Source organism: Balearica regulorum, chromosome 18 (assembly GCF_011004875.1).
Source record: "Balearica regulorum gibbericeps isolate bBalReg1 chromosome 18, bBalReg1.pri, whole genome shotgun sequence".
Classification (NCBI taxonomy): Eukaryota; Metazoa; Chordata; class Aves; order Gruiformes; family Gruidae; genus Balearica; species Balearica regulorum.
The window spans coordinates 13,587,904-13,613,617 of record NC_046201.1 but is presented as its reverse complement, the minus strand read 5'-3'; the positions used below and the strand labels follow the sequence as shown (position 1 = coordinate 13,613,617).

At 45.9% G+C, this 25,714-nt stretch overlaps 1 protein-coding gene and 1 long non-coding RNA gene across 4 annotated transcripts in view; one reads left to right on the top strand and one right to left on the bottom strand.

Annotated features, from left to right (window-relative positions):
- Positions 1-5,198: 5,198 nt before the first annotated feature.
- The window catches only part of LOC142604371 (uncharacterized), a 39,245-nt gene continuing 18,729 nt past the window's right edge, over positions 5,199-25,714 (top strand). Inside the window, exons 1-3 of one of the 2 annotated variants that reach the window (XR_012838226.1) lie at positions 5,199-5,288; positions 6,522-6,632; positions 15,796-15,903. This is a non-coding gene — a long non-coding RNA (uncharacterized LOC142604371). The remainder of the gene's footprint in view (positions 5,289-6,521; positions 6,633-15,795; positions 15,904-25,714) is intronic. The other variant, XR_012838227.1, reaches the window with a different exon arrangement.
- Positions 17,503-25,714, bottom strand: part of LOC104639728 (myosin heavy chain, skeletal muscle, adult) — a 55,633-nt gene continuing 47,421 nt past the window's right edge. For both annotated transcript variants that reach the window (XM_075770502.1, XM_075770503.1), the window contains 18 exons: positions 24,370-24,612; positions 24,088-24,264; positions 23,857-24,002; positions 23,679-23,769; positions 23,201-23,590; positions 22,905-23,031; positions 22,619-22,737; positions 21,845-22,041; positions 21,369-21,552; positions 21,117-21,282; positions 20,820-20,944; positions 20,320-20,628; positions 20,017-20,220; positions 19,602-19,727; positions 19,338-19,508; positions 19,147-19,251; positions 18,908-19,003; positions 17,503-17,789 (listed from right to left, as the gene is read on the bottom strand). In XM_075770502.1, coding sequence (XP_075626617.1) covers positions 17,637-17,789; positions 18,908-19,003; positions 19,147-19,251; positions 19,338-19,508; positions 19,602-19,727; positions 20,017-20,220; positions 20,320-20,628; positions 20,820-20,944; positions 21,117-21,282; positions 21,369-21,552; positions 21,845-22,041; positions 22,619-22,737; positions 22,905-23,031; positions 23,201-23,590; positions 23,679-23,769; positions 23,857-24,002; positions 24,088-24,264; positions 24,370-24,612 — 3,129 coding nt within the window. In that variant the 3' untranslated portion in view covers positions 17,503-17,636. The remainder of the gene's footprint in view (positions 17,790-18,907; positions 19,004-19,146; positions 19,252-19,337; positions 19,509-19,601; positions 19,728-20,016; positions 20,221-20,319; positions 20,629-20,819; positions 20,945-21,116; positions 21,283-21,368; positions 21,553-21,844; positions 22,042-22,618; positions 22,738-22,904; positions 23,032-23,200; positions 23,591-23,678; positions 23,770-23,856; positions 24,003-24,087; positions 24,265-24,369; positions 24,613-25,714) is intronic.

The following is a 25,714-nucleotide window of genomic DNA, read 5'->3' as shown; positions in this document are numbered from 1 at the left end:
GGAAGTGTGATACCTTCTTCATTACTTTTATCTGTGAGTTTCAATGTGATCATTAGTGGAAGAAACCTCATGGCCCTTGTTCAGGTGTCAGAACCTCTTGCCAAAAATAAACCTAGGAAAAGGGTGATCACAGGCCCCAGAACTTTATATAGTGCTCATCCATTCTGTTTTACAACTTGAAAGAAGTGGTTGAAGAGGAACACTGCTTATTTCTTGCATTCAGCTAGGAAACTCTTTGCATCTTCTGTAGGTTAAATATTACTATAAACACGTTGCCCTGTGGCAGCTGGTGAATTCCAGTATAGCAGAGAAGAAATTGTGAGGTCCCATTTCTTCTTTCATTACAGCACAGCAGTGAAAATCTGTGCAATTCATAATTTTTATATGGTCATGAAATACCTTTGGCAGTCTCATTAGCTTTCACTTTTTCACTAGGTTTCCCAGTACAGACCCAACAATTTCAGACATGTCTTGGGGAGACTTGTTTATCCACTAAGGCATCTGCTCAGTGGGCGGTAGATTAGGAAGTCCTAGTTTATAGATTCCTTCCAGTCATAAAGGAACCTCCAAAAGTTAGGTAGCTTCATGCCTTGAACTGAGAAATTGCGAGTCCTGAGTTCTGTCGTGCAACTTTTCCTGAAGATTGGCTTCTATGGCATTTATTTCTTACTGACTGTACCTTTGGAGAGAATGCATTCAAGTCAATAAGCATTAATAGATTCTAACATAACACTGATTGTTCTTATATGATGAACATGTCCTCTTATCTATGCTTTGCAAGATTTTACTACTTACACAATGGCATGGCATGAGAAAGATGCAGATAGAAAGAGATTCAGGGGGAAAACAAAGATGCATTGCAGAGTAGAACTGGGTATAGATAAGTACATTACTGCTGCTACTAGATGAAGATTAAAAGCATGACTCCAAGTGACCTATTGATCTCCCTTTCAGTATGAAGCTCACAGGATAAAAGAAACAACCCCTGGTAGTGAGTCCTGGGAGGCCGGAGAAGGCTCAGAGCTGCTCAGCTTCTGCTCTGGTAGGAAACCTCCTCCTGAGGGTTGATGGCCTGGAGAGCAGGCTCAGGTGCTTACTCAGATAGCAATGTCTCCTGTGCCTGGGGACAGGTCACTTCAGCTGCTGCTTCTGAAGTGATCAGGGTGCCTGATGCCCTGACCAGGAACTGGGAGGTGCTCAGGGTCCAGGAGGGACTGGGGATGTTTGCATGGATGTGCTGCTCTCTGACAGACCATTGGCCTGCATGAACTAACCATGAGTTCAGCTGGGAGAGCAGAGGTGCAGCGCATGTGTGCCTGTCTCACTCTGTGCATGGGCAGGGAAAGGACTGGTGTGCAACGGACAGGTCGTGGTTGGGTGAGGACGAGAAGAATGAGAGACACTGATCAGTGCGGAAAATGAGGTGGGGTAATGCAGGATAGAGGATGTAAAGAGAGGAAGAAGAAATGAGTGAGGAGCCTCTATGGTGGCATAGGTGGTGGAGAGAGAAGATGCAGTAATGTGGGTGCATAGTATATCAGAAAGCGATTCAGCAAAAGTTTTGCTGGAATGCAAAGGGCTTGAGCTAATCTCAGCTGTTGCACCTATAGGAATGCAAGAGACAAACTCATTACAGCATCATTCATTTCAAAATGGAGTGGAGTGCTCTTTAATTGCTGATTAACACTCTAACATTTCTTTTTCAGTCTCAAGGAGCAAAAATCCCAAGAGGAGCTGTGTCCTTTGGAGATGAAAGTTGAGAATTGTGATGAAATCCTGTTCCCTTTCATGTGGATTTGCAAGACTGCTGTAGTGCCACACACATACGCAATGCTTCAGAGTGCAGTGTGTTCTATATTAATGACGTGGGAGTGCAGTGCAGTCTGTGCAGTCCCACCTGGTGAGAACTTGCCCTGGCAACTTCACTTCAGGGAAATGAAAAATCCTTGCTGAAATTCAGTCTGCCTTTCTGTGAAATGCCATTTTTCCCTGGCTTTCTGCATAACATTTTCTCATTTCAATGTTTCTTTTTTACTCCCTCACTGAAAGGCTGGGCCCCAAGGGCTTTGTGCAGAGCAAATGCAGCTAACAGTGCTTTCTTATCAGGCCATAACTACATTCGTTGTCCTATATGTATACAAACAGAACCATATTCAGACAATGTGTGTAGCAGGCTGTTGTCCACTTTGTGTGGTTGGAAATGTCAAGCACAAGTCAGTAAGAAACATCTCATTGCACGATCTTCAACAAAAGGAGTTACCACTGTCAAAATAACACAACTTCCAGAAAATCCTCCTGAAGGTGCAAGTGGCTGCCTTCTGCATTGGGCTCTAGGGCTCCAAGCTGGCTTCAAGTGCGACGCTGGGACACCTATATCAAAGAAGACCTTCCCTGCAAATGTTCATTGCAGGTGACAGCTGTCGCTAGGGACAACAGCTGCCTGGCTGGGTAGGAAGGCATCAGATCCAGCAAGAGGAAGGAATGGAAAAGCTGAGGTAGAGCATAACAAAGGAAAAAAGGCCTGCCTAGCTCTTTGCTCCCAAGGAGTAACCTCCTCTCCTTTCCCACAATCTAACAGCTTGATTTAGGCCTGGTTCCTGTTTACATACAATGGAAATCTTGCTTCCCTTCATCTTCCCACAGTGGAATTGAATAGCAGGTATGGGGGAAGCAATGCCAGAACAGCCCCGACTTCCAAACAGCATGGGACACTGTTGATTGGCAGCGCACAATTTATTCCCTCCTCATTTCTCCTTTGGAGAGCCATGTTGGAGAAGGGGCTGTGCCTGGGCTGCCTGTGTTGTCACTGGACACCCGTACCTCATGCTCATACTATTCACATGTGCCCATTGCAGGAAACAGCTAGGTTTCCATAGCAGAAGTACACAGTAAGTATAAGGTCTGTGTCTAATACTGATAAATTCCTTTGCTAAGAGTGCTTAAAATATATTAGTGTTCTAATATATGCTTATGGAGAACAACACTGGAAGGTTTATCAATTAAAAAAATGTAACAGCTGATCTTTACTGATGCCTTTCATCTTAGGATGTTGCTGCTTTTAACAGGCTAACTGCAGCTCTTCCCTAGACACGGCAGCATATATTTATGCCTCTAACTTTGTACCTTGTCCCTTTTACTAAAACAGTATAATCAAATCATAACTTTTAAATTTTGCTGAGGTGTCAGAGTACCTATGACAGAATCTTAGCTAACCTCAGGGGAGAAAGGACCTGGGGAGCTGGAGAAAGAACCTGGTTAGGTCAACAGTTGCAGATGAGAGGGCTAGGTCTTCCATTAAAAAAAAAAAATCAACAAAAGTTAGGAAAAAAGTCAGAGTAAAAAAGCATATAATAAAGAATATAAAATAATAAAAAAAAATTCTCTCTGCCTTTTGTGTCCTTCTGGAGCAGTCCTTTTCTCCATTATTGGTTTCAGCTCTGGAATTTTTAGTATGGGTTTAGCAAGTTCTGCAAACCTTTCCAGTCTGCTGGACATCCTTCTAGCTGATACTTTTGAGACCTGACCATATGCCTGCTCCCTGCTCTTCCAAGCAGCCTGCTGCAGGTCCCTATGTTCAGATCTCTTCCTTGTACCTCTGTTCTCTCCTTTACTCTAGAAGCTACCTCTCATCTTTCTGTCCTGTTTAACTGCTATCAGTTAAGGTCCAGTCTTCCCTTCAGAAGACTTCACCTGACTCACAGTGAAGCAGGCAGGACAAGGTTTTCCCATCTCCTCCCTAGTCACAGCCTTTTAACAAAATACCACTCCATTGATTGCAGAGTTGAAGAGAACTAAGCAAAACCTATCGTTAAGCTGAGGATAGCAACATATCAACTTTTCAATGGGCATCCCGATATTTCATCAGTTCCAAGTTTTGGGCACATTACAGTCACATACAGCCTGTAGCCTCCATAAATCAAACACAAAAGTGGGCATTACAATCAGACTTTATGAGTAAAACCTTTAGGCTATTCATTCTCTGTGAGATCTTTCAAAGACATCTAACTGAAACATCATCTGTTGGGTTTTTTTTTTTCATTATATCCTGTGATTATTTTTAGACCTCAAAGTTGCCATTCCACACTGCAGTTCTGTTAGGCAGCAACTTACCCCTTGAGTAAGTTATTTGATTCCGATTGAAGGAAACAAGAGGCCTCGGATTCCCTGTAAGACATTAACCATGGAATGCTTCAAATAAATAGCAAGACAATAGCATACAGTACTGTTCTGTTCCACACAGAGGGATGACCAGCTTCCATTGTGACCAGAGATCCTGGGGTTAAATTTTACATGTCCCTGTTGCTTTACTCTGGATCACACTTCCTCTAAAGGTCCAGGAGTTCTCCACAGATCAACTAATGTTTCATTTTCTTCTGTGAAGTGGGTAAAACACAGGGTATAGTTACTGGCTCTTGACAAAATAGTGGTCATCTGTTCAGAAAATCAAGTGATTTCCAGGTGATGTGTGAATAGATCATGATGAGATGTTTCCTTGAGAAATCCATACTTCATAGCACAAAATACCCTTTCTCCAAACTTTCTGTACAATTCCTTTGTGTCCCAAGCACTTTCAGATCTAAAGTTTCTCTATGTAAGTAAAGCAAAAACTCTCAAAATTCCAACATTTTAAATCATTCTCTCCATTTTGGTTATAGAAACAGCTTAGTTTCAGTAGACTGAACCCAGAAAAAAACCTAATCCAAATGCTACAGCTGGAATGCATACGCACTTCTTCTTGTTGCTAAAATAGGTTATTTAACACACGGATTTAGGAAATGGACTTAACACCCACACAGTTACTAGAATAATTTATCTTGGGAATGAGAGTGCTAGGATATAACAAGATTTTAGCTAAAAGAATCAAATTATCAACATGCAATAAAATAGGTTGTCTTATAATGCTGAACTGGTCACAAAACACAAAGATAAGCACCCAAGTTTCCTGTTAAAAATGAAAGATGTTCAGTATTTTTTACTGCTTAGTGTTAGTTTTTACACTAATCTTGAATAAAATTCCTAATGGGATTTGCAGCTTGCAAATGCTGTTCTCAGCTATGCTGTTAATATTTATAAAACATGCCAAGAGGGATCTTTGTGCCTGTGGATCCTTAATGAACAGACTGATAAGGAATGTGAAGTCTCATACTGAAGATCCCTGGGTAAAATAAGACCTCTCAAGAATGTTGGCATGAGACAAGGAGAAATGCTGGAACACTAATTCTCTGGTGCAAAGCTTCTCATTCTGACACTTCTGCTAAGATGTGGCTGGGCTCTGGATCCTGGAAATGGTAAGGACACTTTTCATACAAAAATTTCTTTTTATTCTACTGAAAGGTGAGAGTTGTGTTGAATTAAATGGAATACGATGAGTGCTTTCTCATGGCATATCTAGTCTGGGTAATTGTTGTTTATCCAGGCAAGATGTGTCCTTCAGGGAACTGAGCTATCATTACAGATGAGCAGTGCTAAAAAGGATGGAGTAGGAAAGGGGTTGGGGATTATTTCTAGGGAAAAGCCAGTGATGAGCCTAACAAATAAAAGACTAACTAACCTGGTAATATATAAGGTATGTTGGGCCAGTTACTGCTTTGGTTATTGCAAAGACAAACACAAGTGAGCTAACCTTTGTGTGTTGCTGTTCAGAACCTTCTCATATCTCAGGCTAGCTATGAATGGACTAAGATGGCCTTGCTATCTTCTGATCCTGTTCCTTTGTTTGGAGACTAATTTCAGCAATGTTTGATACAATTATTATTTGACCTCACAGCAGGGAAAAAAGAAGTGACTTCTACTTGGGAAGATTCAACAGTAGATTTTAAACCCAGGAATGTCTTTACTTTGCTCTGATGACCCATAATATCATGGGTTGGGATAAAGACAGTTTAATAGGTAAAGCAAAAGCTGTGCATGCAAGCAAAGCAAAACAAGGAATTCATTCCCCACTTCCCTGGAGATGGCAGGCAGGTGTTCAGCCATCTCCAGGAAAGCCGGGTTCCATCATATGTACTTGGGAAGACAAATGCTGTAACTCCGAATGTCCCTCCCCTTTCCTTTTTCTTCCCCCAGCTTTATATACTGAGCATAACATCATATGGTATGGAATATCCCTTTGGTCACTGGGGTCAGCTGTCCCAGCTGCATCCCTTCCAAGTCCTTGTGCACCCCCAGTTTGCTCACTGGTGGGGTGGGGTGAGAAGCAGAAAAGGCCTTGGCTCTGTGTAAGCATTGATAAGCAGTGACTAGAAACCTCTATATTATCTACACTGTTTTCAGCACGAATCCAAAACACAGTCCCGTAACAGCCACTATGAAGAAAATTAACTCTATCCCAACCAAAACCAGAACACCTTAGTAGCTGCCCACTGAGTAAAAGTAAGTCTTGCAAAGAAAGTGAAGAGGAAGGGCAAAGTCAGCTAGAGATTACAGACAGTTAACACACAGCACTTTTACATTTAAAGAGGAACAGCTCTTGAGTGTGCATGAGATTTCTATGGTTACTCAAATTCCTCCTATCTCCACAGCAAATGTCAGAGAAAGATATGTGAGCTGTAGGTCCTGGCTGAGAAGGTGACATTCAGGATGCCCTTTCCATCACATGCCAAAGCAGCCCAACAGCTTCAGTTACAGAACAGGTGAGTGGGGTGGACAGGCTCTGACAGCAATGGAAGGGGAAGGAAAAGGCAAAAGGAGTTGGAGAATGGCATGAAAGGAGAAGACATGAGGACAGCAATATTAACTAAAATTACCAGACACTTGTTTACTTGGCTTTTTTCTCTGTTTATAGTACACCTCTGAGAGAAGCAAGGAGAGGCTACACTATGGAGGCAGATTTGTTTAGATTTTTCACAACTAGCTTTTTGTTGCTATAACTGGATGTTACAATTATATCCAAAATTTTTATGTGCTTTCTTCATAAAACAAGGAAGACTTCTGAACATTAAAACTATTTAAATTATGCAAGGCATTCACAAGTGCAGAGTTTGCGGCATTGATACCATGTGGATGTTTTCTATTGGTAATTCCCATATTCATTATTTACACTGAAAAAAGGATTCTCAAAACTTGCTTTCAGTTTGGAGAATAATAGGATAACACCTCTCACTGGAGAACAGGATATATTGGTGTTCATGCAAAATTAGCCTATTTTAATATTAACCTAACCAGCTAAATGTGCAATGACCACTTAATTTGGTCACTGCCATGCCAGACACCACAGATTAGTCTCATCAGCTCCCTGACAAATCCCTCCAGTTGGCCATATATTCCTGAAGCAGGGTGCCTTGTACGCTTTCAGAGCAGAGCCATCCCATGACCCCTCACTGCTCTCAGCCTCGCACGTTAGCTAAGCTCAGACTTTACTGCTTTGGCTCCAATTCCAAAGCCTTCCTGTGTGCTGGACTGTGTTTCTCCCAGCAGTACCGTGCTGATGTTGGGGCTGTGCTGCTGGCATGGTGGGGCATGGGGGGTCCCTATTCTGTGGAAAGTGTAAGAGCACTGTCACGGGACCTGAGCAGCAAAGTTCAGGTACTAGGTGATTTCCTCCTTGCCTGGGTCACAGTGTGACCTGTTGAATTTTACTTTATTGGCAAAGAATGTCTGATGGGAAATGTTTTCAACCATTTGTGCTACTATTACTGGAACACTGTTTTTGTGCTCCAGAGATCTCCTGCAAATCATTAACTGCATCTATTTTAAACTTTTCTCTGAGAGGTCTTTCTTTATGGCCATTATGGACCAACTTTTTTTTCAGAACCTTTGCACTAGTACTGATCAGATGACAGACAGCTTAACTCTAAAAATAGTGCATCAGTGCAAAGCAACCCCTGGCCTCCACACATAGCAGATAATCAGAAGTCATGATAAAAACTTTAGTTTCTCACTGGCATTCTACATGTGTCCTAATAACGTAATATACTGGATCCTCAAGAAAGCTGCACTGTAATTGAAGCAAAGGATAATATGTAGGGCTAGAATAATCTGTCTAAAGATGGTTTTAGGAAGAGCACAATTTGACTGAGATGATTAGTGCAGATGATTGAAAATTACAGCAAGTTGCAAGGATCCTAAAATCCCTGCACAATAAAACATCCTATAAGAGTGATGTGAGTTTAAAATCCTAAAGAATATGTTAATTTTCAGGTAAGGTAGATCATGTATTTAAGGTATTTCTAATTTATGGTAAATAATGTTATGATTTTATTTTGTTCAAAATACATTTTTAAAGTAAAGTTATCGTTTTTCTTATTCATGTAATTACCAATCCAACCCACCAAATGTAAAGTGTTTCCTACTACAGAAATTTTTGATGTCTGCAACAATAACATCCAAACACCAATACAGACCAAAAAATTGCCTAGAAACCTTCAAAAATATCAAAATGTCATCTTTTTTTTCAGTGTTAACTTGTGATATGTTATAATCCCCACTTCCTTTCCTTCTTAGTCCAACAGCCATAAATCATGCATTTGTCTGTCTCATCTAATCTTACCAAAAGTACTTTGTTTCTCTTCATTAAACTTCCTCCTGAAAATTTGAGACAATTTCTCCAATTTGCCAGAGCTACTTTTAATTCTGATCCCATTTCTCCCAGCCAAAGTGCTTGGAAGCCCCTCTCCCACAAGCTCTAAGGCCCTTCACAAAGTCTGCAATGTAAGAGCCATACAAGGTAACCGCAGCAGGCAGTCGTGGTAATCATGGTGTGGTTAAAATGGCAGCTCATGTGGCAGCTATATGGCGCTATGCCCAAGTCTGGCACTGAATACCCTTGCTTTAAAAGCCAACAGAAATCCCAGGACAGGATGCCCAAGTGATCTTCACTGGCCGTTGTGGATTTTATCCCAGAGGCTCTTGGCCCCGGAGGTCTCTGGCAGGCTCATGCTGGGACAGCCTGTTACTGTTTCAGTAGCTGTATCATGAAGGAAATGTCACATTCTGGCCACAGACTCCTCCTTGGAGAGGGGATCCGCAAAACCAAGGGCATGAAGCACAGCTCACCTAAATAAGGCAAGTATCTGTTCTTGGCCTTCCAAAGCCCTCTCCTCTGCAGTCGTGGTAGCTCATTGCCACATGCCAGGACAGAAGCGGAGGAAAGACTTCAGCCCTGTCAGCAAGACGAAGGAGAGGATTTCAGGGCACTGCAGCCGGAGGGCACTTCTGTGCCTGCGGCCTCAGTTGCACAGAGACTCACAGACTAGACCGTCCCCTTTGGGACAGGGAAAGCATCTTTGGGGGTGGCTGTCAACCAGCCCCTTCCTCCTGGGGTCCACACATGCTGCCACGGTGCAATCAGCATTAATTGCACAGGGACTCTTTGAGCATGTCTTCATTAATGCTTAGCATCAAGCAGAAAAATGCTATTGAAGCAGATGCCCCTGTTGTCCCAGACTTTGGTTCACATGACAGGTGTGCTCCAGGGGCAGATCTAAGGTGATCCCACCTCAGACAGGCGTTCAGCTCTTGGGACTCCCACTCTTTCCCCTTGAAATCCATTTAGTCTAGGTGCCAGGTCCTCAGCACTTGCTGTTCCGCCCCACTGACCTCCTGTCATGCCGCTCTACTGGCTAAGGCAGAGACAGCCTGTGTTTCAAGTGCGTGTTAGTGACTGACCCTGCCTCTCACAGCAGCCCTGTCTCCCAGGGACCTGGTTCTGCTGGCATGTCCCAGAGGGACAGGAGACTGCTCTCACCCCAGCTCCAGGCTTCCTCTGCAAGAGGAAAGCTGAGGAAAGGAGAGGCAGACGAGGGAGATGAGGGGCAGGATTTCTTCTTCCCACTGTAGCCCTGCTCTGCTTTTGTGTGTGAACAGTGAAGGTCTAGGTCGAGTTTGCTTGGGTTCACAGTGCCATTTTCACATCCACTGCATGGGGAAGAATATTGTGATTACTTGTGTGTTTTGAGCCAGCATAAAGGTAGACCATGGGAATGACTCCTCTACACTTGAGGTTGCAAAGGGCTTGCTTTCTCGCCTTTGCTGGCCTAAGAGTCTGGGAGGTCCTAATCTGTGGAGGCTGGATCTCATGGTCATCCTATGATGAATGAGGGTGATCCAGAGGGTGATCCAGGCCCTCTCCTGGTACCTGCACTATGAAGGTCCAGCCAGATCACACCTGTAAAAAGAGGTGCTGCAGTCCCTCTCCTTAAGCTGCTCTACCAGGGGTGCGGTGGACTTGGCAGGGCCATTGATTCCTCGTGTTGGCCTTTTGATAGCCACACACTACCAAGCACTTACGTGGTGCCCTTTCTCAGCAGAGTGCCCGGTGCAAATGAGGCCCTGAACACTGACCAGCGGCTGCTTCTGTCAGCTCAGGCTCTTCTCTTTGAGCACTGAAGACCCTAACATTCCAGGCCTTCTTTGGACCATTCAATCTGTCTTTGTTCTGTCCCAGTGGTGAACATGGAGCTCCATGTCTCTCAAACTCTGCCGACACCCAATGATTTGTATGTATGGAAGCCCTGAGCAGGACACGATGTCTGGGTACTTAACAGCTTGTGGTGGATTTTTAACTGATGAATTTGTCCAAACACTTTTTGAACCCAAGAACTGTTCTCTGAACATATGGCATGTTACTATGATCTTCTACTGAGGCTAACTTGTAGAAGGCAAACATCCACGTATGCAGTTCAATTCACTTTGTTATTATCTTTGACTGAGTGTTACAAATATACATCTCCTTCACACTTCATCCAAATTTTCATTTGAAGTTACATATTTCAGGAAGAAGAACAGTGATTAAACTGCAGAGAGCATCTCCCAGGTGCCAAGGTAGACAATGGTATAGTTAATCTGCAGTACATATTTATATTACAGCAGGATATTTTTCTTGTAGTATTTTCAAGGGAAATTTTTTTCAAACACCAAAGCTCCTGTCAGTTCCGAGACTCCACCACAGCCTCCTACGTAATGTTAGCAGATATATTTCCTTGGTGGTCAGCCTAAATGATTCCTTAATTGCTCTCTGCATCCATCTGAGATGCCGAGGGAAGGATACAAGTCCCTGCTGCTCCTGAAGGGCAAATCAGTTGCGTAAAGCAGAACAACTCCAGCAGGAGACAATGACGGTGATGCGCCACCAGATAGCCAGCAGCCAGGGTGTTTGACATCACATTCAGGACTGTGGCCTGAGAAAATATATGCTAACTCTTCTACAGCTCACGATGCAGTGCCAACTTCACTGCTTTGCTGAGCCACGCTGCCATATGTTGCCTGCCTTCCAGATCATTCCCTCAGGTCGGTCAAAGCGCATGCTGCTCCCCGAGAAGTGCCTCCAGGTGGCCAGAATCTTGCATGGTGCAAGGTCTCGGAGCAGAGCTGTCTCTTGACGGCACTGCTGTCTGCCTCATATATTTGCTAAGCCTGGATCTCACCCCAATGTATGTATCTTGTCCGCAGCCTATCTGTGTTGAAACTCTGAGTTCAATAGAACTAATGCATGTAGAAATGGGAGAAAGAAAGGATCTCTTTGTAGGCCATTTTCCTGGATGCATGGCAGATTCACTGGTAAATTCATGGAGAATTCAGCTGTTGAATTTAATCTTATTTCCTCAAACTCTTGGTCAAGAAGTTTCTTCCTTTCATACAGAATACTTTCCAAAAATTCTGTAACGGGTGTAGTTAGCTCAGGAGATACAGACGTCCCTCTAGACCAGGAGTTCACATATTGATCCGAGATCCTCTACAGTGGGGCAGCAGTGCTGCTGAAACACAGGCACTGTATCTATTTTAAACTTTCTCTCTGAGATGGTCCTTTACGGCTACTTTAGAGCAGTGTTTTCCCCACAATCAGCACTCGTCAGCTGACAGGCAGCCCAACTCCACAAAGAATGTCTCAATGCAAAAGGCTATTGTTCTGCAGTTATGGCAATAAATATCCGAGAGAAAGGAATCTTTGGTTTCCAACCCCTTGGTATGCTATTTGGATCCTGGTAATTTATCATAATCTATGGCCTCCTCAAGTGAATAGTTGTGTTAGTCGAAAGAAAACCTGAGAATGCCGTTTTTTTTTTTTCTGTGTGCTCTAGCTATGTAATGTATCTCGTTTAGGCTACCACACTGCTATAGTTCATACTGCACCATTAGAGAGCTATTTTTTTTACAAGGTAAAGAATGCTGAAAAAACAGTCTCATAATATGTCTATAAAAGTAACAAGAGTTCTCATTTTTAGAGGGTCTTTACAGTGATTCTTAAATTAAAGGCAAATTATTTATCAATTTTGAAAAATCCACGTTTTTATATACCTTAGAATGTATTCCCCAAAGTAACCTTGTTGTTCAGGGAAGCAAACAGACAGAACCTGAAAATGGGAACTCTTTCCAATGGGAAAAAAGAAGCTTTTAAAAGATAAAAATCATATTTCAGATATCTACATGCCTGTGCAATTTTGCTGGGCATTATGAGGCGAAGTGGGACACGTACACCTTCTCAGAAATTATAGCACCTTTTCCAGGCAGGATCAGTAACTGACTATGAAATGTAAACATAAAAATAGACATCATGATCATCACAGTTTCAGTTGCAAGACAGCTATTGATATACCTGCTATTTTTCTATAAAAGTCCATATGATACCATCCATATCTAGACAGTCCTTGGGAGAGGCTTGTCTAAAGCAGATCCTTAAAGGCATAGGCTAAAGGAGATCATGCAATATTACAGATACTTAGTTCTACCATACAGTTTTTCTCATTCTAATATTTCCTTAACATTTACTCCAAATCCTTTTTACTTCAGATTAAACAGTTATAGTCCTGGCGCTATAACCCTCTATGTCTCTTAATGAAAATTGTTTCCATTTGGCAAAATTATTTTCAAACTCCCACACCCAGTCTTTACTCTTCTCATCTCTGACTTAAAAAATGAAGTTCTGCCCACAGCTTTTTCTGAGTCATATTCTTTATAGTTGTCATTCTAGCTCCTCTCCTCCCCAATCTACAGAAAGATTTTTCTTTCTTCAGAAGAGGTCTACAAAACGTGCTCTATTCAAAGTACTATAGATTATCGCTAAGACAACCCATTGCTGAGGAAAGCAAATATTCGTATCCTGCACCGTAGAAACAGTACTTATACTAGTATTTTCAATAATTAAATATACCATTTTTGAAACTCTTTGACACTGTTGGGCATCTATAAACTTGTGCCCCATATTCAGAGACATTTTCTCCGATTTTCCAGGGCTACTTTTAAGCTTAATCCCATTCCGCCCTGCCAAAGTGCTTGGATGCCCTCCTTCCCAAAAGACACACCACCAGTGGCTGCTTCTGTCAGCTCAGGCTCTTTTCTTTGAGCACTGATGACCCTAACATTTCCAGGCCTTCTTTGGCCCATTGCACCAGTCTTTGTTCTGTCCCAGTGGTGAAGACATGAAACTGGCTGACCCACCTGGCTGGATGTCAACCTGTCTGGTGTGATTCAGTGGTAACACGCGGGCCAGGAAGTTTCAGCAACTTTAAAAGCACCCATGTTTCAGTGAGACTTAGCTGCCGCTCTGCAGCAAGCCAGCCACCCAGCCGAGGGTCCACCTCGGCAGCTCCATGCTGCCACCCCCTGGCAATGGCTGCCTTGAGCAGTGGGCCCGGTCGGCTGCCGCCTGGCTGAGCTCCCCGTGACTGACAGGAGCCTGCTGGAGCCCTGCGACCGGTACCCCCCACTTCCAACCCCTGGGAATGATGCCACCACCTTTCTGCCAAGGATCCCTAAAAGCACTTGTCTGCCCCTTCAGTGTCAGGTGATGGAACCCAAGCCGAGAATAAAGCTGAGGGGCCTGTGTCCTCTGGACAACAGTCCAAGTGGTGAGGGGAAAGGCACAGCCACCATCCCAAATGATGTCTCTGGGCCTTGGTTTCCTCTGCCCGATTGCCTGTGGTGACTGTACCAGGCAGCAACGCCAGCTCTGCTGAGCTCTCCCAAGGGCTAGTGGAGTCAGGCTGCAGGCAGAGCTGGGTCTCCATAACCATCACGTGATAGCCACCGGCCTGGCCGGGGCTTCTCCTGCAGCCCTGATACTCCAGTGGCCCTTGAGCGATCTCTGGTGCACAGGCCTACTACCTTCCCTCAGTGAGAGCTGTGAAAGCACAGCCTGAGCAAAGGGACACGGCCTTCTGCAATGCTGCTGAACCTCGGAGCAAGCCCTGCCTCTGTCTTCATCCTCACCCAGACAGGGACGCGAGGGAAGGCAGTTGAAAATTGTCCACTTTCAGGGCTACAGCCAAAACCACCTTTTTCATTTATTGGTGTCCAAGAGAAGTGAGACACCCCATCCACCCCAGACTGAGCCCCAGCTGACCGCTGGAAGTACCTGGGCAGCTGCTGTGTTCCCCATGGGACAGCACGTCCCAGGAGGGAATGGCGAGCACCCAGGCGCTGCATTGGCACAGCGTTGCTGCACGGATTTCAGAGCGGCCACTCTTGATTTATACTCTTACCAGGGAGAGCACACTCGGGCCTGCTTCTGATCTTTAACATTTCAGCTGAGAAAGGAGCTGTGCTGGAGCAAGTCTCTCTGGGGCAAGAATAGCATCTGCCGTCTTAGGACACAACACAGTTGTCCAGCTCCTACATGGCAGCACGTTGCACTGAGATATAGAAGGCAACCTACCCGCTGAGGAATGTCTTCGAGCGCTATTAGTGGAAGCGTATCATCTACACAAAGAGGCATGACCCCGCGCAGGAGTCTTGCAAGAGCGGGGCTATTTTGAGCTTTTGACAGTGAGGATGAAGGGAGACAAATGACGGGCTGGTCCTCCTGGCACGGGCAACCTCCAAAGCTCTCTGTGGCCTTGTCTCCTCCTCTAGGAATGACTCTTGTGAAGGCCGATGGGCAATTTGTGGGACCTCAGAGCCCAGGAGGCAGCCGTGAGTTTGCCGCGGACGCGAGGCCAAGCCTCAGTCCTGTCAGCATCGCCCAGCCGTGCTTATGGCAAGCCCTGCCCGAGGGTGTGCGCCTGTTCCCTGACCTTAGGGCTCGCAGCCGCCTGCTTTCTTTTCGACTACATCCTTGAGAGCTAGAGAGATTCCAGAAGGTGTGTAACTGCGCACAAGTGAAACAGAAATCCTTTGCAAACCAGAGTCTAAAGAAGGCTATGGTAGGTCAGAACAGACAGAGTTATACCCGTGATGCGAGAGCTGCTTCTTCAGTGACTCGCCTGTCCTTTCCCACCGATGCCCTTTGTGACAGCCCTTTTGTACAAGTCATCAAAGAAACTATCTCCAGGTGTCACACTTACCAGGGTGGCCAGGAGCCATCAGCCTGCTCACTCCTCTTCATGCCACCGCCTTCTCCCTTCCCTATGCCTGGCTTTGCTGGCTGCACTCCTTCATTCTGATGACACATCCTCAAGCTTCCAGGGTGGCAGTAATGTGAGGCAAAGGATGGTGCAGGGTCTGTACAGCAGGATTTCAGAGAGTCTCAGAAGCTTATGCTTGCACAAGCCATTACAGCTAACAGGGATACTCACGAGATGTTGTGTGTCATCTAGACTCTACCCAGCCCCACCTGAAGCTTTGGAGACACCTGCAGGTGTGGCTAGAGATTCTCGGTGGGCTTAGGCAGGCAAGGCTCACCACAAGAGACCCTGGCTGTGGCAGCAGACCAGTTCATGCTGTCAGGCAAGGAGAAAGACTGCAGGGGATGAGGTGGGATGAGCAAGGTTGGGAGTCTGCTCGGGAGCCATGGGGAAAAGTGGTGCAGTGTCGGAGGACTAGTCTGGCATCTCTGCAAGGTGTTGGGTGGCTTTCTTAAGGCCTTTGTGATTGAAAACTGAGGTCTGCTCCTAAAGATCCACCTCCCATTGCTCTCTTCAGACAGCACTGACAGAGGTTCTGCTCGCCAATGCTCGCTAGCGACACTGGAAGCAGGCTGGACTTCCTTGTGAGATCTGGTGTGCTGCTGAGACTGCACTTGGGAGCCAGGTAAGGCCTTTAGGATATTGCTGTCACAGGCATACAGCCATGGAGCTGTTGGTTGTAACTTCCCAGCAGTGTGAGCATCAATTTGGAGACAAAGCCTCTGGCATTGACTTCTGCAAGCTTCAACCAAGCAGACCGGGTCAGTCCTTACCACTTCCCATCACCCCAAGGAGCTCCACTGGCAAGCTCTCCCTTGAAAACATTCTAACCAAATCAAGGTGGGCGGGGGTACCTGCCTCAGGCTTGGGCACATTCATTTTCTGCACAGCCTGCATCCCTTCTGCCCACACCACCAGCCCCACTGCCATCCTTGCGGCCCTGCTAGGCTCAACGCTCCATGGAGGACCCACCTCTGCTTTTGCATACTAGCACTTGTACAGTAGACAGAGGTGGAAAGCTGTGGACTGTCGCAAGCTTACCACAGCAACACGTACCCTGGCCTCTGCTCCTGAGTCTGCTTCTTCTTTCCTTTTAGAGCCAGCTGCACCTCACTCCTCAGTTGCTGCTAATGTGTTTCTCATTTCCTCCGCACTGGTCGGCATCAAGGGCTCCTGCAGCCTGGAGTCAGCTGGAGTCACCAGCAGTGAATGCCTCAGACAGGCACAGCTGCAACAGTGGGTGCAATTGTGTAAGTTTGATATTGCTGAAAGGATTTCCAAATTAGCTTCAGAGCCCTCAGTAACCGCTAACCTGTGTTTGATTCACTGTATACACAGCCCCGCAGTCTTTGAGGTTTCTGAGAAAATCCTCCAAGGCTGTGTGGTCTCCCTGAAAATAAGGGACAGAAGTTACTTGGAAGCCGAGAGTTGTTGGTTCTGTGAAAGCATCAGCTTAGGCAGACATCTGTGGGCTTCTCTTTAACGTACCTTGGCACTGCCCGTGTGTCTTTCACCCAAACTAGAGGCAAGGCATAATGCACCGGAACAATCCAGCTGAGATGGCTGATAGAGCACGTGAGACTTCGTGGTTGTACGTGCCCACTGTGCCTCTGCTGTTCAGATCGGGATCTGAATGAAGGAAAAAGTGTTTGACAACTTCCCCCTTCCCTTCTTCCCTCACCCCTTCCCTCCTTCCCCAGAATAGATTGTCTGTTTAGCCTGTAGGTAGGCCAAAAGCGAGGTATAGTGTGTGAGGAAGGAGTGGAGGGGTACACCCATCAGTTCTCTTCTTCCCTTTTGCCTGAGGCAATGCCACGTGCAGCCTGTTGTGCGAGAGGTGACAAGGCTGACCTTTGAGGTGATGTGTTGAGATGTGCTGGTGCCACGCAGTGTGCACCGAAACGGGGAAAGCAAAAAAGGAAAGGGATCACCCTCTCTTGCCTCTCATGTGGGAAGTAAGCTGTGCTGGAAGGACCATGGGAGAAGCATTAAGAGTATGTGAGGGTAGGAGCAGGGCAAGGGGCTGCTGGAGACAGAGGGCAGTACAGGCTGGACTATCCGTAGTCTCCACTGGAATGGTCAGCCTCCAAGTTTGCAAGTCCTCAATCCAGAGTATGCATTAGTTCTCCCTTCCCCCAGCCAGGAAAAGCAAGAAAACCTGAGCAGCAATGCAATATCCCAGGCTTGATGAGGAGAAAAAAAAAAAAGGCGGCACTGCTCATAGTGTGTGTGCACAGGAATCTACAGTCTTTATTCTCTAGACATTGAAATGGGTACAAAGACTCATTACAGAAGAAAGCGACCAAGAGGTTCACATTTTGTGCATCCCTCAGGTCACTTTGCTGCCTCATGACATCCTCACTCTTCCTCTTCTATCTTCCTATGAAACTCCCGGCTTTTTGCTCGGAGCTTGTTGACCTGCGACTCTGCAATGTCAGCCCGCTCCTCGGCTTCCTCCAGCTCGTGCTGGATCTTGCGGAACTTGGAGAGGTTGACATTGGACAGCTCCTCCTGTGCGGGCAGAGGGAGTTGGTGGTGAGGAGCCCAGGGCAGGGGTTCCACTCCTCCTGCGCCTCGGCCTTGTTGGGGCTGCGGCTCTTCCCCTCCATCCCCCACCCACCGCTGCTTGCACATAAGCCTCACACAGACCTCCTCATCCTCCCCTTTTTAGATGATCCATTACAGACAGATCACAACAGGGTTTGAACATAATTCTGCTCTGGAATGTGGGACGGAAGGAAGGAAACTGGGCAGCTGGGAATCAGATTTTGTTATCTCTGGAATTAAATGTTCAACTTCCTCTGCAGACCCTGAGACGGGGCCAAGAGTTTGTAAGAGACACTGAGTCCATGAGATCTCCTCAGTGTCCCTCTCACAAATCCCCTTATCTGAGTCCAGAAGCCCTTGTCCGTACTGGACTGTTTGCAGCAGCACGGAAGCCATACTCAGACATTCATAAATTCAGGGGCTGCAGGACTTCCCTCAGTTCATTCCTGATTGCAGCATGCCCAGAAAAAGGCAAAGGCTCCTTGCACAATTCTAAATGCAGCGCACAATGTGGCTTGGGAGCGTACTTCCAACACCTTCTCTATCTGCTAAATTTTCCCTGGCCATATCCAAAGTGTGGAATTCCCTGTAGTAGATGAGAATATGCTGAATCAGAAGGATTCCTTGTGTGACATTTTCTGTGTTCCTAGGCACAGAATTCTGGAGTTTTGGCAAGCCGTTTGCTTCTAGGTAACTACCGAGCTTCTCTGAATTGCAAGGGTCACAGGCATCTTTTGAAAGGACAGTTACACGAATGTCCAAATTCTGAAAATATTTTCTTTTCAAAACTTCCTAATGTATTGTACTATCCAGTATTATTAATAAGAATTCCTTTGTACGGACTACTTTGCTGCTCTAATGCCAAAAAAACAGTTATGTGCACTTAACCCTCCTCATCAGCCTTCTTATTTGCTCATTGATTTCGTTCTCAAAGGCTAGGCTAATTTATAAGCACTTCAAAGAACTTGAAGCCCTCAATTACCGACCAGTGGCACTTCCCAAGTTTCTTATAGTCATCTCCCCAATGACCATGCTACCCACTTGGAAAGTGTTTCTTGCCAAGCACTCAGAGTGATACTTACAGCCTCTTCAGATTGCCTCTTGTAGGATTTCACCTTCATTTGCAGCTTGTCCACCAGATCCTGCAGCCTGAGAATATTCTTCCGGTCTTCCTCAGACTAAAGCAGTTGGCAAACAGGAAAGAGAGTGAACTACTGGCTTCCCACCACCTCAGGTTAACAATTCCCCTTGGGGATGGTGTGTGCAAAATTTGACTCGCTGTGAGAAAACTCCCTCAGCCCAAGGAGGCCTCCTGCCTTACCTGGTAGGTCAGCTCCTTCACCCTCCTCTCGTACTTGCGCACACCTTTCACGGCTTCAGCGCTGCGCTTCTGCTCAGCATCCACCTCCCCTTCCAGCTCCCGCACCTGCAATGAGAAGACCATCTTTGGAGCTTCCATGGTGGCTGCTTCCGTGACATGCTTGCAGGTGCTCCAATACCAGCCCTACGCACTCTGGCCTCCAGCTTCTGGATTTGCTTCCTGCCACCTTTCAGCGCCAACTGCTCAGCCTCATCCAGACGGTGCTGCAGGTCCTTCACCGTCTGGTCCAGGTTCTTCTTCATCCTCTCCAGGTGGGCGCTGGTGTCCTGCTCCTTCTTCAGCTCTTCCGCCATCATGGCCGCCTGACAAGAGAAAGGGTCAAAGCCATTTTGAGGCTGGAGACATTTTGGGGAGAAAGCAGTTATCTTAAGCAGTGAAAGGAGCCCGCAACTCACATCAGTGATGGCCTTCTTGGCCTTCTCTTCAGCATTGCGGGCTTCCTGGATCGTATCCTCCATTTCACCCTGAATTTGGGCAATGTCTGTTTCCAGCTTCTTCTTGGTGTTGATCAAGCTGGTGTTCTGTGCAAAGAGAGATGGCAAGACTTGTATTCTCAGGCCTGCAATGCCTACAGCCTGAGACGAGTCTTTCCTCTTCAAGCTTGCAATTCAAAATCTGGAATTCTTTTTAAAATGCTTGTTTGCAAAATGTGAGTGGTGGGATCAGGTGATGGGCGCTGAGTAGGCCTTTCCTTGTGGACAGCAGTAGAGAGGCCATTCTAGACCGCTGTCCTGCCCTATCCTCCAGTATATAACAGCCCTCTGTGTTTGTTAAGTGTCAACACAACTGCTTTTAGCACCACACCCTTACCTGGGTGTGGAGGAGCTGCACACGTTCGGTGGCATCCAGAAGCTCCTGCTCAGCCACTTTCCTCGACCGCTCCGTCTGCTCCAGGGCTGCCCGTAGCTCCTCAACTTCAGCCTGCAACAGGTTTGCTCTGCGCTCCACCATGGCCACCTGCTCCTTCAGGTCCTCCTGGGTCCTGAGAGCATCATCCAAGTGTATCTGCGTGTCCTGTAAAAGGGACAAAATAAATTACAAGGCAGCAGTGTGCGCTTGGTGTCAAAAACGTCAGGGATGTCACCTCTCTTTCTGTAGCTTTGCTGAACAGACCTTGAGCACTGCCTGTGTGTTTCTCAGGTTCTTTTGTGCCTCTGCGGCCACGCGGTTGGCATGGCTCAGCTGGATCTCCATTTCATTCAGGTCTCCCTCCATCTTCTTCTTCAGCCGCAGGGCTTCATTCCTGCTCCTGATCTCAGCGTCCAGGCTGCTCTGCAAGGACTCCACAATTCTGAGGTGGTTTCTCTTCATCTGGTCGATCTCCTCATCTTTCTCTGCTATCTTCCTGTCAATCTCAGACTTCACCTGGTTGAGCTCAAGCTGGAGGCGCAGGATCTTCCCTTCTTCATGTTCTAGGGAGGCCTAGAGAAGCGGGCACAAACATTTGTAACGTCGATAAAGCTACTGCTGGCTTTCTAGGAAATTACAGACTATTTCAGGAAAGCTCAGCTGGCTGGCTCCCAGCCAGAACAGAGGGGGACCAAGTAGGTTTTAGCCATATGTCCCCATTGCTCATATTTTTAGTGCTGACGCCAGTGATTATGGGCATGTACCTCAGCTTCCTCCAGAGCAGCCTGGATTTCAGATTTCTCCTGCTCAATCTGCTTCTTGACTTTCTCCAGCTCATGGATCGCCTTTCCTCCCTCAGCAATCTGCTCCGTCAGGTCGGAAATCTCCTCTGTGCGAACAAAGACCAAACGCTTGGTCAGGCACAGAGCAGAAGGGGAAGGGCCCTGTCGCACCAAGGTGACGGGCATCTTTGCCGACCTGCAGGCACGGACCCATGTGGAGCGGTGGGTGGTGGTGGATAGTGAGAAGGCCCTGCCAGGAGCAGAGGGCCAGGGACTTACGCTGCAAGTTCTTGTTCTCACGCTTCAGCGTTTCCAGGTGGTCCAAGGACTCCTCGTAGGCATTCTTCATCTTAAACAGCTCCGTGCTGAGAGAGCGAGACTCCTTCTGGGAGGCTTCCAGCTCAGCCTGCGTTTCCTCATACTTCTGCTTCCACTCTGCCAGGATCTGAAGAGAAATGGGCCGTGAGTATGGACGTGGCAATCAGGAGGGGATGCTCTGCCCAGGAACCCCAAGGCTGGAGCCCAGAAGACCTTGTCAAAGTTCTTCTGCTTCTTATCCAGAGCTGCGCAGGCAGCATTTGATCGCTCCACGTCAATCATCAGGTCCTCCACTTCATTCTGCAGCCTCTGCTTTGTCTTTTCCAGGGAAGCACATTTGGCATTGACGGCTTCAACGTGCTCCTCTGCATCCTGCAGCCGCTGTGCCAGCTTCTTCCTGGGAGATGTAAACACACAGCTCACATTTAGCTCAGCTTGTGCTTTCTACAAGAGCATTTTTAATCATTTTGCAGTCTGCAGTCACACAGAGTGAAGGGCTTCATTTGTGGTATTCTTAGCCTTTGCCTTTACTAAACCACTAAACTTCTTTAGGATAAAGATTCTCATTTTCTCTTACCCTTCCCCAAAGGAAATACATAACTTATTCCTCAAGAGATCTTGAGGTGTGTCTTCCAATGTCACCTTTGAATTTTCAGTACCCCCTGGCTTGACAATCTATCACCACGTACTTGGCCTCCTCCAGCTCTTCTGTGCGCTGAATAGCGTCTGTCTCATATTTGGTTCTCCACTGGGCCACTTCGCTGTTGGCCTTGGACAGGGCACGCTGCAGCTCCCCCTTGGCTTCCTGCTCCTCCTCATATTGTTCCCGGAGCAAGTCACAGTCATGGCGAGCAGACTGCAAGGCGTGGGCCAGGGCGTTCTTGGCCTGCGGGGACAATGGGAGTGGGACAATGAATTTTCTGTGAGACAACAGTATGTTAACTTAGGGAAAGTTGTTGAAAACTCTTTGAATTTAATGTCAGCTCAGGGAAAAATGGTACATTGATTCCATGGCCTGAGAAGCTTCTTATTGCTTCATTCATCAGAATCTAGTATGTTACCTCAGGAGAGATGATGGGTAAACTCTAAATGACAACTATAAAGCTGGGAGATGTTGAATCCTTTTAAATATGTTCTAAAGTTTAAACTGCCATTATGGAAAAGTAGAATAAGAAATGCAATTTTTTAGATGTATCTCAACCTTTTTTTATATGCCTTTATTAACAGAATAAAGACCTAAAGTTGTCCATCCCTGTCTCAGTATCTAGGTTGGAGGCAATGCCCTCCTCAACTTTTCTTCCCATGCTAGAGAGGAAGGTGGAAAAATTTTCCATCTAGTTTGAGATCTCTCAAATTAAAATGACATGGCTAACATATTCTGATTTAATGTGAGAGTAGGAAGTATCCTGCAAGAAAATGGAATCTGAATCCAAAGTCAAACCCCCTACAGGAAGTACTTTTACCTTTATTTCTTCCTCTAAATGTCTCTTTAGTTCCTCAATCTGTTGAGTAAATGCCTGTTTGCCTCTGGATAGCTGAGATATCAAAGCATCTTTTTCTTCCACCTGGCGTGAATATTCACCTGAGAAATTTTACAGATAGACTAAATTAAAAAGCAATATCAAACCAATGCATCTTTAAAGCAATGTATACCAGCTTTTAGAGTATGGACCAATTTGAGTAAAACATCACTCTTGTTATCATTGGTTAGAGGTTCTCCCATTCCTGAGGGGTGTGGAGGTGCGTTACCTGCTTCTGTCTGCAGACGAGCTCTCTGAGTATTGAGGTCATTGATCATGCGCTGATCCTCCTCTTCTTTTGTTTTAATCTCACTTAGCTGGTCTTCCAGAGTGCGACACATTTTCTCCAAGTTTGCCTACATGACAAATATATGTAAGGAAAGAGGACTATCTCTAAATTCTAGCATGTTGTTCTCATGATGAAAAACAAGACAACTGTGTGTGATAGCAAAATGTAACCATAAGGTTCAAAATCATGTATCAGGTCATGCATCATAGGGCAGTAAACTGACAGAAACTCTGTACCTTGGCTTTGGAGACAGACTCCATGTTACTGGCCAAGTCGTCAATCTCCATCTTCAGCTCACTCTTCTCCTTCTCCAGCTTCTGCTTCACTCGTTGCAGGTTGTCGATCTGCTCCCCAAGCTCAGCTGTGCTGTCCGCGTGCTTCTTCCGCAGGGCGGCAGCCGTGGCTTCGTGCTGCAGCGTGGCCTCTTCGAGGTCGCGACGCATCTTCTGAAATTCTGCCTCACGCTTCTTGTTCATCTCAATCTGAGCTGCGGTAGCTCCTCCTGCTTCTTCCAGGCGCTCGCTGATCTCCTCTAGCTCCCTGGAGAGGTCAGCCCGATGCTTCTCTGCTTTTGCCCGAGACGTTCGCTCAGCCTCAATTTCCTCCTCCAGTTCCTCAATACGAGCCTGGGGAACATTAGGGACCCTTCACACCCATGCCCTCCTCCTGCCTCACCTGAGACTGGGGGAAAGAGGACAAGGGACAGAGACTTGCCTGCAGCTCCTTGATCTTCTTCTGTAACTGGATGCCCAGAAGTTGCTCATCCTCGATTTTGCTCTGGATCTGGCTGATTTCAAAGTCTTTCCTTTGGGCAAAGCAAACCGTGTTAGAGCTCAAGGGGAAAAGACAAGTGCACCAGCCCAGCACTCGGGTGCCCCACAGCCACACTTACTTCTTCAGTTTCTCATCCAGCTGCTGCTTATCGTTTTCCAAATCCATTATGCTGTCGTGGGCCAGCTTCAGGTCTCCTTCGAGTTTCCTCTTGGCTCTCTCAAGGTCCATGCGCAGTTTCTTCTCCTGCTCCAGGGATGCTTCCAGCTAAAAAGAGCAAGACCATCAGTGCTCTGCCAGCCAGGTCTAACTCCATACCTGTCCTCCTCTTGCTGTATGCCTGTGTGCTTACATCGTCCACTTGCTGCTCCAGCTTGGTTTTAGCTTTGGTCAGCGTATTGACTTTGTCCTCTTCTGCCTGCAGGTCATCCAGTGTCTGCTGATGGGCCTCTTGGAGAGCCTTCTTCTCTTTTGTCAGCTTCACAATGGTCTCGTCCAGGGCTGCCATCTCCTCTGTGAGGTTTTTCACCTTTGAGAAGAAGGGAGCACGTGTAAATAAGGGAAGTAGATACAGAAGTCGTGTAAGATCACAGTGCTCTTTTCTGGAGTGAGAGTGACAGGTTCTGCCTTGTACCTTGTTTTCGGTGGCATGTTTTTCCTTCTCCACCTTGGCCAGTGTTAACTCAAGGTCATCAATGTCTTTCTTCAGCTCTGAACATTCATCCTCCAGTTTTCTCTTCTTGGCTGTCAGCTCAGCATTAATTTCCTCCTCATCCTCAGCCCTTTCAGTCACCTCTTTAACTTTGGCTTCCAGCTGGATTTTGGTTTTGATGAGCTGGTCACATCTTTCCTCTGCATCGGCCAAGCTATCTGCTTCCTGGTGAGGAGACACAGATTTTCTTGGTTTGTTTTTGAACTTTTCTACGCAAGCATGTATTAAAATGTGGCCTGAAGTTGGCCACTCCTCAAGCAATTTTAATATTGCCTTTTTTTTCTGAGATTGTTATAGAGCTTCTCGGTTGGAAACAATATTGATTCCTAAACTTTTTTCTCTCTCTTAAAAATGTCTCACTGGCGTGATAGGTGTAAATTTCTCATTTACCTATAGGTGAAAGGACTTGGAGACATTTCTGTTCAAAAACACAATATTCAAATCTTTCCTTTTGTAACTGAATCCTTCTGAACCCATTATTATGTTGGGAGTAATGGCTCTGATAGTCTTAATAATAATTTATTAGAAAAAAATTACTCTGTCTCCAAGTGTATTAAGACTGTTGCTTGTGCAAGTGGGGTCTTAATCTTGCAAATCAGCTACCTGTGTGTAATCCTTCCATACTGTGTCTGGAGTTGCATATGCTAGCTTCAGCTGATCACCACACCATCTTAGTCTTTGGTGGGTTTTCGCTGTAATGAATTTGTTTTGTCCCAAATGAATTTGAAAGACAAATGTCTTACAAGAAAGTCCAATGGGATGTGTATTTTTCTCCATATACTAGGGAAAACAGGTAACATGGGGTTCCCATTTTCTATGGGAATGTTCAAATAACTGGGTAATTAAGTACAATGTTCCATTTTTGGCTGGCAATTTAAGTAATTTAATGAGTAGTTTAAGATGACTTTGTAAGGTGACATTTGAATATCAAATACTTCTGTGTATATTTTAAAGCAATATTTTATTTGGTGCAGTGCTGTGTTTCTACAAGGTTCATAAGACTGTGGTAGTAAAATTACTAATATTTAAGATTGAGAGGTCTGGCTATGATGTTATCTTTACTAAAAGAGTATTCCTTTCAACTAAAAGCTAATGGTCCATGATGCTTTCCAACTTCTGAGCTAAGATAATACCAGGTGTGCCGCTCCTATTAGCTCCACCAAGAGCCAGTCTCTCCATATTGTCATGTTATTTACTGTTTGATTCCTTAGAATTGTTTCAGTTAGCAAGCTAATTACGTAGAACATCCCTCCCAAGGATGGATACG